The following is a 12,500-nucleotide window of genomic DNA, read 5'->3' as shown; positions in this document are numbered from 1 at the left end:
TGCGCCCTGTGCCCCATGGCCGCCTTGATCTGTGGATGGCGGAGTCATTGCCTGCTCCCTTCTCTGCCCTACAGAAAAAGAGCAAAGACCACTTTGGCTTGGAGGGGGACGAGGAATCGACCATGCTGGAGGAGTCCGTCTCCCCCAAAAAGTAAGTCTGGAGGGAGAGGGGGACGGGGGGGGGGGCTGCCGCTGCCCGGAGTGGGGGTGCTTCTTCTCTCCTCCCTCCCTCCGCTTGCCTCGCAGGTCCACTGTCCTCCAGCAGCAGTTCAACCAGGTCAACAAGGCTGAGACGGGCTCCCTGGCCCTGCCGGGCATCATCCGCCTGGGCGCCGGCGGGCCAGAGAACTTCAAGATGGGCACCATGCCCCAGGCCCAGCAGCAGATCACCAGCGGGCAGATGCACCGTGGGCACATGCCCCCCCTGGTAAGGAGCCCTTCGCTCTCCCCTCCGCTCCCATGCACATCATCCATGGTTGGGGTGGGAGGGAGAAGAAGCACAAAGAGCATTGAGTGGCCGTCCCTCTGGGATGCTTTAATTCCTGCCTTGCAGGGGGTTGGGCTAGATGACCGCAAGGGGTCCTGTCTACCTCTACACATCAATGATTCACAGAGTCCTCTTCCCTTTGGGCCTGTTTGCACCCGTGGCTGCTGCTGGGGAGTGGTCAGGGCTGGATTTACATATAAGCTAAACAAGCTATAGCTTAGCGCCCCACTCTCTTGGGGCCCCCCCAAAAATTAAAGAAAAAAACCTGGATGTCCATTTCCAAAATATAAGATAAAAAACAAATGAAATAAAACCTACATACCAGGTTTTGTGTTGTGTAGGCTCCTATGATGTAAATCATGGGCCCCACCTGCTAGCCTGCTCCCTCAAATATCCCTGCTTTGCTCCTTTCTATATATAGTAGGCCTACATTCTGATATTTATAATTATTCGTAGTTTGCATCATATATTTACACCTATTATTTTTTCATATTATAGCAAGTTCCTAGAGACTAGATTATGAGTCTTTGTAAATTGTGTTTCTAAAGGACCTTTTGTTATTGCCAAATGCCAATGTGTTTGCATTATTAAGTTTGTTATGATTAAAAAATCATTTTAAGTTAGAGCTTAATAACTATTTCACTATTAATATACTTCTTTTTAATTCTATTTCGCAATTAATGTACATCTTTTAATTGTACTTCGGTTCAACAATTACTTGGATAAAACACATATATTGTTATGTGCAAATGGCTTGAGATACCTATTAGGTCCATAAATGACCATATAGCATATATTCAACACAAAAAACAGCAACAATTTGTTGTTGACAAAGGACAGCTGGACATAGAAAGGGGCCTGTTACCTTCAGGAGCTGAGGGCCCTGGGAGTGGTGCTTATGTAGCCCCACCCACATGGCAGCCCACGGGTGCCCCTCCCCACCCAGGCCTCTCTGCTTGCCCCCCTCCTTTCAGGGGCCCTTGGGCTCCAGGAGAGGGCCAGGCTGTGCCCCCTTCTTCTTCTTCTCCTTCTCCTCCTTGCAGACCTCGGCCCAGCAGGCCTTGACAGGCACCATCCTCTCCAGCATGCAGGCGGTCCATGCTGCCCAGTCCAACCTGGAGGACTTTGACACGCTGCCCCCCATGGGGCAGGACGCGGTGAGTGGGGCCGGCCAAGGGAAGGGGCCCTTGGGGGCGACTGGGCACCCTCCAGGGGGGAGCCTCCCCTGTGGAGTCCTGGAATAACGGCCCCCTTTTCTTCCCCCCCCCAGGCCTCCAAAGCCTGGCGCAAGAACAAGATGGATGAGTCGAAGCACGAGATCCACTCCCAGGTGGATGCCATCACGGCCGGCACGGCTTCCGTGGTTAACCTGACGGCGGGCGACCCGGCCGAGACGGACTACACGGCCGTGGGCTGCGCCGTCACCACCATCTCCTCCAACCTGACAGAGATGTCCAAGGGGGTCAAGCTGCTGGCCGCCCTCATGGAGGACGAGGGGGGCAACGGCAGGCAGCTCCTGCAGGCGGCCAAGAACCTGGCAGGGGCCGTCTCAGAGCTGCTGAAGACCGCGCAGCCCTCCAGCGCAGAGGTGAGCCTGGCCGCTTGGGTCCAAGGAAAAGCTCCTCTTCCGTGCAATTCCTGCCTTGCAGGGCTTGCATTAGGCAACCCTTTGGGTCCCCTCCCACTCTGCAGGCCTGTGATTTTATACTTGAATCACGCAATCTCGTTTTTTTAAAAAAAGATCAAAGTGGTTTCAAAACATAACGTATTTTTCCGTGTATAAGATGAGGTTATTTTATTTTAAAATTATGCTTAAAATTTAGGGTCGTCTTATACACAGAGAGTGGAGAGGTGGGACGGGCAATTGGTGGCTGCCATGAGCAGTAGATTGTCAGCGGCGTTTTTGCGGGGGGTAGGTGGTTGCAGCAAGGTCCGCTGGCTATTGGCTGCTGGGGCAAGTGTGCGGGCGATTGGCACTTGCTTTCGGCAAGCATGCATACGATTGATGGCTTCATTGATATGTGTGCAATTGGCAGTGGCAGTCCTGCAGGTGAGCAATTTTCAGCAAATCCCCCCCCCCCTAAAAAAGGTCATCAAGTCTGGGCAATCTCCCCCCATTTTCTCAATTTGGAGTCCCAAAAAAGAGGGGGCGTCTTATGCACGGAGGCGTGTTATACACGAAAAAATACGGTTTGTTGTTGTTTAGTTGTTTAGTTGTTTAGTCGTGTCCGACTCTTTGTGACTCCATATATGCACATTAAAATCACAGCAACATCTAAAACCACAGCTCAGTTAACTTCTACAGAAAACATTTTTTGCAAATGTCTTCAGAAGCCTGGCAGCGCCGAAAGGTTCTCAGCCAACATGTCATGGTTAATGTGTTGAGAGGCCGCCTTGACCCTCCTACACCCAGGAGAGCCCTGCCCTCTGCAGGGGGTTGGACTAGATGACCCTGGGGTCCCTTCCAACTCTATGATGCTGTGATTCTCCATCGAGCCTCCATGGACCCCAGAAACCTCCACATTAACTCTGAGCGGAGCCTTCCGTGTGGCTGCCCCTATTCTGAGGGACAGCGTTCCTCTAGAGATGCGACAGGCACCCAACTCTGCCCACTTTCTGTGACAGCCATTCCCAGCTGGACAAAGGGGACTTTACCACGAGGGTCTGCCTGTTCGGGTTTAGGTCTTGTGGGTTGCCTTCAGGGGCCGCCCCTAACCTCCAGCCCTTTCCTCCTCCAGCCGCGGCAGAACCTTTTGCAAGCTGCAGGCGCCGTGGGGCAGACGAGTGGGGAACTGCTGCAGCAGATCGGGGAGAGCGACGCCGACCCCCATTTCCAGGTGAGTGGCAAGCGGGAGTCCTCTGGGGCACACCTGGCGGGGGACAGCCTGGCGCAGGCCACCTGCCCTCTGGCACAGGATGGGCAGGGGGGTGGCGCTTGGGCCCAGTAACCTCTCTTGTCTTGTGGATTCGTGTGCAGATGGTGGAGAGCCGGCGCCCTCGGACCCTGTCCGCCCCTGACCCCAAGACGGTAAAGGGCCTGAGCCCAGCAGGGGCTGTGCTCTCTGGGGCAGAGCCCTCCTCTGCGCTGCTGCCAATCAGTGGGGCTCGCTGGCCAAGGGGCTTGGGGCAAGCTCTTGCTCTCGCTGGCTCATGCTCGGCTCCCCCTGTTGCAGGAGCCTCGGCCCCTCCAGTTGGTGGGATGGCTCTGACCCACAAGCCAGGAAGCCCCCAAGATCACCGGCCAGAGGGTCCGCGTAGGCCAAGATTTGGCAGGACCCCCAGGAGGCTGCCTGTGGGACTCTCCGCCACATGGCATGGTAGCAAAGTCAGCAGGGACCTCTGTTGGAAGAGCAGCTGGCGCTGCCTGTTCCCTGCACAGATGCCAGGGAACCCTGCCAGCCTCTCGGCGCTGGGCCTGCATCAGGGCAGGCGGCCTGGAGGCTCCTTCTGCCCCCAGCGCCCCATGTGGGGTCTTGGCTGCTTTGGCAGCAGGGGAATCCGAGCATCTTCTCTCCCCCCTCCCGGTCCTTGCGGTGGGGGGCTGTGGGCGCTTCCTCTTGGTGACGGGTTTGGTGCGCGGTGCTCTCTGCGCCTGTGATTGAGGCCAGAGAGGGTGTGGTTGGGGGGGGTGTCTGGGGGGGGGGGCTGAGTGCCGCAGGAGCACGGAGGGGTGAGGTTTGTGCTGGCAGAGGCGGAAGAAGGATGATCTCACCTGCGCCAGGAGAGCCTGGAAGGGCCCTCCTTGCCCAGCTCGGGTTTCCCTGCTGAATGTTTCATGAGCGCAACCAGCCGATGCCACCTCTTCCTCCTCCCCCCCCCGACAGGACATGCTGATGCAGCTGGCGAAGGCCGTGGCCAGTGCCGCTGCCGCCTTGGTACTGAAAGCCAAGAACGTGGCCCAGAAGACGGAGGACTCGGTGCTGCAGACACAGGTCATTGCTGCCGCCACGCAGTGCGCCCTCTCCACCTCCCAGCTGGTGGCTTGCACCAAGGTGAGTGGCAGGCCCTGAGCACCCACCCCTGGCACCCTGGCCCTGCTCAGGGTCTGGGGCAGCAGCTGGCCTTGGTTGTTCCTCTTCCAGAAAACACCTGCCTCGGTGGAGGGCACTGTTTGGGCTTCCGTTTGGAGAAGGCCCTCATTTGAGGAGCGTAAGCCAGCCCCTGCCATCTCCCCAAAGGGTGCTTTCTCAGCCCTGTGGGAAGTGGGGCTGGTGGGGCTGGGGCAGGCTGGGCCACTGCTCTGACCGCCCTGTGCCTTGTCCATTCGTCCTCCTCCTTGGCAGGTGGTGGCGCCCACCATCAGCTCGCCCGTCTGCCAGGAGCAGCTGGTGGAAGCTGGCAAGCTGGTGGCCAAGTCGGTGGAGAGCTGTGTGGACGCGTCGCAGGCGGCCACGGGCGACGAGCAGCTGCTGAAGCAGGTGGGGGTGGCAGCCACGGCCGTGACACAAGCCCTCAACGACCTGCTGGAGCACATCAAGCAGCATGCCACGGGCGGGCAGCCCATCGGCCGCTACGACCAGGCCACCGACACCATCCTCAACGTCACGGAGAACATCTTCAGCTCCATGGGGGATGCGGGTGAGCGGGCCTTGGGGGGAGGGACCCCTTGGGGCCCAGCCACGGAGGCTGGGGGGGGCTGGCCACGTGGGCGGGAGGGATGGCTGAGGGCGTCTCGGGGTCCGTCTGTGGGGCTGGCCCTCACCTCTTTCCTCCTCCTTCTCCTCCCCAGGGGAAATGGTGCGTCAGGCCCGCATCCTGGCTCAAGCCACCTCCGACCTGGTGAACGCCATCAAGGCCGATGCCGAAGGGGAGACGGACCTGGAGAACTCGCGCAAACTGCTGAGTGCGGCCAAGATCCTGGCCGACGCCACGGCCAAGATGGTGGAGGCAGCCAAGGTGTGGCGTCAGTGGAGGGGCTGGGCAGATGCCTGGCAGGGGAGCGAGGTGGAGGGGTCAGGCGCAGGCCTACCTGTTGGACCTCTGCCCTTGTGCCTTGGCAGCCGGATAAGGCCCCTCCAGCCCTGCCTCCTCTTCCCAGGGGCCAGCCAGCAGCAGGGCCTGAGGGCGGCAGCAGTGACGCTCCCCGCCTGGAGTTCCCAGCAACAGGGTCAAAGAATTGTAGACCACCCTCTGGCAACTCAGGAACCACGACTTCATGTCCTGCTTCTGGCAGTGGAAGGAGGGTGCTGGCGCTGTGGCCAGGGAGAGCCTCCCCAACCCTGGATTGGTTCCCCTTCCTTGGGAAGCAACAACTGAGTGCCACGTTTGTGCCCACAATGATGCCCTCCTCGCCACATCCCATTTCAGGGAGGGGGTTGTCCACTTCCCCCGGGTGATGCCCTCTCAACCTGTCCTCATGCCCTCTGGTGCCAGCCACATACATTCCCCTTGCCAGTGCCCCCCGGGCTCCTGGTGGGAGCCTCACTGGCACCGCCCGCTCAGACTCCCTGCTCCTGGTCCCTGTGAGGTGGTGGTGGGTGGCCTGGCGGGGCCATTCTGACCAGTCTCCCCCTCCTGCTCCCTGCCCACCAGGGGGCTGCAGCCCACCCAGACAGTGAGGAGCAGCAGCAGCGCCTGCGGGAGGCGGCTGAGGGCCTGCGCATGGCCACCAACGCAGCCGCCCAGAACGCCATCAAGAAGAAGCTGGTGCACCGGCTGGAGGTGAGTGCTGCAAGTGGCGTGTGTGTGCCCATGCCAGTCGCTTGCCACAGCCTGGCCGGCTGGGCAGAGCAAGGGGCCTTCCTGGCCTCACCCCGTCCCCCACTTTCTCTCTCCCCAGCATGCAGCCAAGCAAGCAGCCGCCGCCGCCACCCAAACCATCGCAGCCGCCCAGCATGCAGCCACCACCAACAAGAACCCGGCTGCCCACCAGCAGCTGGTGCAGAGCTGCAAGGTGAGAGGGAGGGAGGGAGGGAGGGAAGAGAGTGCTGAGCTTGCCCTCCCCGCCCCCTGGCCTCAGTGTGGGTGTCTGGCTGGGGGGGGGGGCGGTGAGAGGCCATCCCAACCTCTCCTTATTGTTGCTGTTGCGGCCATTGCTATTAATTAAATTTCTATACCACTCTTCATCCAAAGATCACAGGTCAGGTTACGGCACAAAAACACACAATGCGTAACACAATAATTTTAATAGCAATACTGATAGCGATATAACTAACCATAACATACATTCATTCATTTGACAGGGGAGGCTGCTGCCAAGTAAATAAATAAAGGCAGCCACGTTTAGGGAAGTTTTTAGTGTCTGATGTTTTATTGATTTGCTGTTGTTGTTGTTAATATTCTGTTGGGAGCCGCCCAGAGTGGTTGGGGAAACCCAGCCAGATGAGTGGGGTATAAATAATTTGTTGTTGTTGTTGTTGTTGTTAATGAATGGCTGCTATGACATTGATCAGAAACACCGGCCACAAGTACTTCCTACTGTGGGCGCCTCTTGCTTCCTTTGGGTGTTGGTGGGCTCACCCCCTGAGCCCGAGACTCTCCTGGCCCCTCTGGGGCAAGAAGGACCAAGATGGGTTTCTGATGGAGGCCCCCCAACTGTCTCTTTCTCCCGCCCTCCTCCAGGTGGTGGCGGACCAGATCCCCATGCTGGTCCAGGGCGTCCGGGGGAGCCAGTCACAGCCCGACAGCCCCAGCGCCCAGCTGGCTCTCATTGCTGCCAGCCAGAACTTCCTGCAGGTGAGGGGATGGGCAGCAGAGGGCGCCCACAGGGCAAGGGGGCAGGTTGCGTGGGCACCCCAGGGTGGGGGGCTCCTCAGGATTGGGGGCTCCTCATGGTCACCACTCTCCTTTCCCTCCCCCCGCTGCAGCCCGGCGGGAAGATGGTGGCCGCAGCCAAGGCCACAGTGCCCACCATCTCGGACCAGGCCTCCGCCATGCAGCTCAGCCAGTGCGCCAAGAACCTGGCAGCCGCCTTGGCTGAACTTCGCACAGCAGCGCAGAAGGTAAGGAGGAGCAGCCGTCAAGCCCCCCGCCCTCTGCACAGCCGTGGCGGCTGCTGCTGCTGCTTCTTCCTCTTGTGTCTTGTGGCCATTGGTTCTCTGGGGGGTGAAGGGGACCTCCCTCCCCACGGAGTCTTCTGCCGGTCTTCTGTGGAGGAAGCCATGCTGAGGCCCTCAGTGTGGGATGGTGGCAGGGGCTGGGGATGACATGTAGCGCCCCCTGGGGATGACACCCTCCTGTTCCACGGCAGGCACAAGAGGCCTGCGGCCCCCTGGAGATCGACTCGGCCCTCAGCTTGGTGCAGAGCCTGGAGAGGGACTTGCAGGAAGCCAAGACGGCGGCCAGAGAGGGCAAGCTGAAACCTCTTCCGGGAGAGACGGTGAGCAGAGGAGGGCGTGGGGGGTCAGAAGGCGTGGGGTGGGCACAGCAGGCACAAGGGGCAGGTGGGGGCACGGGGGCCTGTTGACTCTGTGTGTCCTGCAGATGGAGAAGAGCGCCCAGGACCTGGGGAACAGCACCAAGGCCGTCAGCTCCGCCATTGCCCAGCTGCTGGGAGAGGTTGCCCAGGGCAACGAAAACTACACAGGTACTCCTCCGTGCCCCCCAAACCCCCTCCCCACCAGCAGCCTCCCTTGCTCCTCCCCCCAGCTGTGGCAGGCTCCCCCCTTGCTATGCCTAGTTCAGGAGACATCCCTCTGTTCCTCCTGGGTCTGGATTGGACCCATCCTCCTCCTCTTCCTCCTCGCCCCCTCTTGGGGAGGGAGGGTCCTTGCCTGGGGGGCTGACGCTGCCCTCTCCCCCTCCCTCCCTCCCCCAGGGATTGCTGCCCGCGATGTGGCCCATGCGCTGCGCTCCCTGAGCCAAGCTGCCCGCGGGGTGGCTGCCAACTCGGAGGAGCCGCAGGTCCAGGCCGCCATGCTGGAGTGCGCAGGTGACGTCATGGACAAGGCTGGCAACCTGATAGAGGAGGCCCGCAAGGCCGTGGCCAAGCCAGGAGACCCCGAGAGCCAGCAGCGCCTGGCGCAGGTGAGCCTCGGCCTGGCGTGGGGGCCGTGGGTGGGGTGGGGGGTTGTGGCCCTCCCCACTGAGCCTCTCTGCCCTCTCCTGGCAGGTGGCCAAGGCCGTCTCTCAGGCTCTCAACCGCTGCGTCAACTGCCTTCCTGGCCAACGGGATGTGGACGCCGCCATTCGCACAGTGGGCGAGGCCAGCAAGAGGCTCCTGGCTGACTCGGTGAGCCCCTTCCCTTCTCTCTCTGGCTTGGCGGGAGGCGGGGAGGGCATCCCCTCTGGGGGGTCTGGGCCCTCGAGGAGGCCTGTCTCCTGGCCCCTCACCTCTGGGACCAGTTTAGCAAACTGAGGGGCCCTTGTACAACGCAGGGCGGCGTGTCTGCCCCCCCTCCTCTGGGCTGCAGTTATCCCTCCCCTTTGAAAATGGCCCCGGCACAACACACCCCGACAGTCGCCCCCCGTCTCGCTCTCGGCTCTAGGGCTGCCCCATTGACTGCCTCTGCGTTATAATAATAATTTATTATTTATACCCTGCCCATCTGGCTGGGTTTCCCCAGCATTAGTGATCCTGCAGAGCAAAACCCCATCAGTTACTTAAAGCCTTTCTGTCCTGCTCCTTGTTGTCAAAGCCATTCTGAGGCAGGATACAAATTGTAGAGTCAGAAGGGTCACCCAGGGCTCATCTAGTCCAACCTCCTGCAGTGCAGGAATTACAGCTAGAGAATCCCCGACAGGCGACCATGGGATTTCTGCTTTAAAACCTCCAACGAGGGAGAATCTGGCCCCTTCTTCCCAGTCGTCCGTCCTGCTGTCCCATGGATACAAGAAAACATTAATTCACGTCCATGAAAGGAGCGGTACAAATATCAGCACAGAGAGCAGCAGATCCATCCCAGCCAAGTAATACCTGGGCAGGTGGACCTGACTCTTGCTTTTATCCCTGGTCCAAGTGAAGCCCAGGGCTTGTATCTGAAGACGGAAGAGGTGCTGCTGTAATTTATTCTGGCCAATAGGCAGTGTCTCTTTGCATGTCAAGGGAGCGGGGGGGGGGGGTAGCCCTGTTGTGAGTCCCGTGCCTGAAGCTGACTCTCGTTCCCTCCCTCCCTTCAGTTCCCCCCCAGTGGCAAAAACTTCCAGGAGGCCCAGAGTCACCTGAACCAGGCGGCTGCTGGCCTCAACCAGTCGGCCACGGAGCTGGTGCAGGCGTCTCGCGGGACCCCCCAGGACCTGGCCAAGGCCTCCGGCAAGTTCGGCCAAGACTTCAACGAGTTCCTGCAGGCCGGTGTGGAGATGGCCGGCCAGTCGCCGGTAAGAGACCCCCTTGTGGAGGGAGGGCTGTACGCAGGGGGGCAAATTGAACCTGTGTGTGTGCGCGCACGCAGTGGGGTTAGAGAGGGACTCGGGTGGGCAGTGCCAGGGGACCATCTTCCCCGGAGGGACGGGCTCTGGAAGAAGGGCAGGCTGCTCAGTCAGGGCTCTGCCAAAATGTCCATTTGCCTGGAGGGCAAGGCGGGGAGTCTCACTCTGCTCCTCCATTCAGGCTCAGCACCTGGCTGGATTGGGCCTGGGAGCCCTGACAGCTCCCTAGTAAAACAGCAGATTGGCTTTATGTGGCTTTTCAACCGTAGTAAAGAAAGCAGGTGCAGGTGCTGACTGGAGTGCCCCTCGTCCCAAGGAACGAGTTGATGCCAAGCTGGTTGGCTGGCAGTGGGGCTGTTGGGTGAATGCAAGGCCCCCTGGCCTGGGGCGGATGGCCGAGTGACCCCTCCTTCTGCCTCCCTCCCTCCCTTTCTCCCCACAGTCCAGGGAAGCCCAGGCCCAGGTGGTCTCCAACCTGAAGAGCATCTCCATGTCGTCCAGCAAGCTCCTCCTGGCCGCCAAGGCCCTCTCCGCTGACCCTGCGGCCCCCAACCTCAAGAACCAGCTGGCAGCCGCTGCCAGGTAGGGGCTCCCTCCTGGAGGGGGCGAGGGAGGGGATGAGAGTAGGGAAGACTGCTTTGTGTTGTCTCTTGGCTGTGGAAGCTCCTTCCCGGAGTGGCTGGCTGGCCATGGCTGGGGGGGCACAGGGGGGGCTCATGGGCTGCCTCTGTCCTTGCAGGGCCGTGACGGACAGCATCAACCAGCTGATCACCATGTGCACCCAGCAAGCGCCCGGCCAGAAGGAATGCGACAACGCCCTGCGGGAGCTGGAGGTAGCCTTCTGTGCAGCGAAGGGGGGTGGGGGCTGCTGTCGGGGGACCACAGCCTGCCAGGCGGGAGGGGAGTCTCTAGGAGGGGCCTGCAGTGGTGGTTGGGGAGCCCTGAGCTGCCTTTCCCCCTCCCCAGACGGTGCGAGAGCTGCTGGAGAATCCCACGCAGGCCGTCAACGACATGTCGTACTTCAACTGTCTGGACAGTGTCATGGAGAACTCCAAGGTGAGTGGGGGGGCTCTCTCTTTTGGGGGGTGGGCGGTGGCTGCTTTCTGTGACCCCAGCCCTGGGAGGCTCCTCTGGGGCTCTGCTTCCCCTCCCAGGCCTGGCACCCACCCTCTCCCTCCTTATTTTTGCAGGTCCTGGGGGAAGCCATGGCCGGCATCTCCCAGAATGCCAAGAACAGCAAGCTGCCCGAGTTTGGCGACTCCATCAGCACCGCCTCCAAGGCCCTCTGCGGCTTCACGGAAGCGGCTGCCCAGGTAGGGAGGCCGCGGGAAATGAGGGGGTGGGGGCTCTCCTTTTGGGGTGCAGGGAGAGCGTCTGGCTGCTCCGTTGCTCACCCAGCCCCCACCTCTTACGTCTCTTCCTTCTGCTCCCAGGCTGCCTACCTGGTTGGCGTCTCGGACCCCAATAGCCAGGCAGGACAGCAAGGCTTGGTGGACCCCACCCAGTTTGCAAGAGCCAACCAAGCCATCCAGATGGCCTGCCAGAACCTGATTGACCCGGCTTGCACCCAGTCCCAGGTGAGCCCTTGGGTGGCGCATCGCCCAAGCTGTGCAAGGGAGCCGTGGGGTGGGGGGGGGAGCACAGCCAGAGCCCCTTGTGAGGCGTGTGTGTGTGTTGCTGGTTTAGTCCTTTGTCAAGTCCCGCAAGGGGCCAGGATGGAAGCCAGCTGCATATGTTGACGGTGCCGTGAGCAAGGAGGTACCTCGGACTGGGAGGTTGGAGACCTGCTGTGATGGCGAGGCTCCAGCCGGGGTCCAAAAGTGGGGAAGGAAGGAAGGGTTTTCCTGTGCCCTGTGCCACGCGTCTCCACATGCCCATCTCCAGGGGCCAGGCAGGAGGACTTGCAGGCCCCCCACCTCCCTGGCTGCCGTCCGCCTGCCGTGGCCTAACGTGGAGGACCCTCCGCTGCCTCCCGCAGGTCCTCTCAGCCGCCACCATCGTGGCCAAGCACACCTCTGCCCTCTGCAACACCTGCCGGCTGGCCTCATCTCGCACCGCCAACCCAGTGGCCAAGCGCCAGTTTGTCCAGTCTGCCAAGGAGGTGGCCAACAGCACCGCCAACCTGGTCAAGACCATCAAGGTACTTGATTGACAGGTGTCGGGTCACGTGGGTGGGATGACACTGTGATGAGCCTGGGAAGGGGGAAGCCCTCCTTTCTTTCTCTCTCTCTTTCTCTATTCCCCTTTAAATCTTTTTCTCTTTTCTCCCTCTCTTTCTTTCCCTCTTTCTTTTGTGTTTTCTCTCCCCCACCCCACCCCATCTCTTTCTCTTTCTCAAGCTCTCTCCCCCCCCCCTTTTTTCTCTGGTCAAGGGCAAGCATTGGTGAGGCAGCCCCTCCCTGGCCTTGCTCTGCCACCACCAGCTCCCAAGGGAAAGCTCCCCCTGTTTCCCCACGCAGAGCAAGGGCTCCCTGCTCCAGTCTCTGGGGTTCAGCCCGTGAAGCGGCGTGGGGAGCCGGTCTTGAGCCAGGAGCCGGAGCTCTGAAAGCGGGCTTAGGGGCTGTGATACAGAGTGGAAAGTGGTCCTTCGTCCTTCACACGAGGACTAGTGATTAGAGATTAGATCATTACCTTCATGAACACAAAAATGAAGGAGAAAAGCCTCAGAGCCAGGCTGGACAATTTGCTGGTGCAGCCGCTGGACGTC

General features: G+C 60.4%; 1 protein-coding gene across 3 annotated transcripts in view; it reads left to right on the top strand.

Moving 5' to 3' along the window:
• TLN1 (talin 1) overlaps positions 1-12,500 on the top strand; it is a 54,360-nt gene that overhangs the window by 25,275 nt on the left and 16,585 nt on the right. For 2 of the 3 annotated variants that reach the window (XM_080973364.1, XM_080973363.1), the window contains exons 12-35: positions 75-151; positions 247-427; positions 1,531-1,644; positions 1,758-2,075; positions 3,226-3,324; positions 3,465-3,515; positions 4,312-4,479; positions 4,771-5,065; positions 5,217-5,383; positions 6,020-6,148; positions 6,267-6,380; positions 7,049-7,162; positions 7,294-7,428; positions 7,677-7,805; positions 7,910-8,012; positions 8,244-8,452; positions 8,538-8,657; positions 9,545-9,742; positions 10,236-10,375; positions 10,533-10,626; positions 10,760-10,849; positions 10,984-11,106; positions 11,227-11,370; positions 11,772-11,933. In XM_080973364.1, the coding sequence (XP_080829490.1) occupies positions 75-151; positions 247-427; positions 1,531-1,644; positions 1,758-2,075; positions 3,226-3,324; positions 3,465-3,515; positions 4,312-4,479; positions 4,771-5,065; positions 5,217-5,383; positions 6,020-6,148; positions 6,267-6,380; positions 7,049-7,162; positions 7,294-7,428; positions 7,677-7,805; positions 7,910-8,012; positions 8,244-8,452; positions 8,538-8,657; positions 9,545-9,742; positions 10,236-10,375; positions 10,533-10,626; positions 10,760-10,849; positions 10,984-11,106; positions 11,227-11,370; positions 11,772-11,933 (3,474 nt within the window). The remainder of the gene's footprint in view (positions 1-74; positions 152-246; positions 428-1,530; positions 1,645-1,757; positions 2,076-3,225; positions 3,325-3,464; positions 3,516-4,311; positions 4,480-4,770; positions 5,066-5,216; positions 5,384-6,019; positions 6,149-6,266; positions 6,381-7,048; positions 7,163-7,293; positions 7,429-7,676; positions 7,806-7,909; positions 8,013-8,243; positions 8,453-8,537; positions 8,658-9,544; positions 9,743-10,235; positions 10,376-10,532; positions 10,627-10,759; positions 10,850-10,983; positions 11,107-11,226; positions 11,371-11,771; positions 11,934-12,500) is intronic. The other variant, XM_080973365.1, reaches the window with a different exon arrangement.

The sequence above is a fragment of the Podarcis pityusensis genome, assembly GCF_964106645.2.
Source record: "Podarcis pityusensis genome assembly, chromosome: 11".
NCBI lineage: Eukaryota > Metazoa > Chordata > Lepidosauria > Squamata > Lacertidae > Podarcis > Podarcis pityusensis.
The sequence above is the reverse complement of the archived record's forward strand: the minus strand, read 5'-3'. Positions and strand labels throughout refer to the sequence as shown.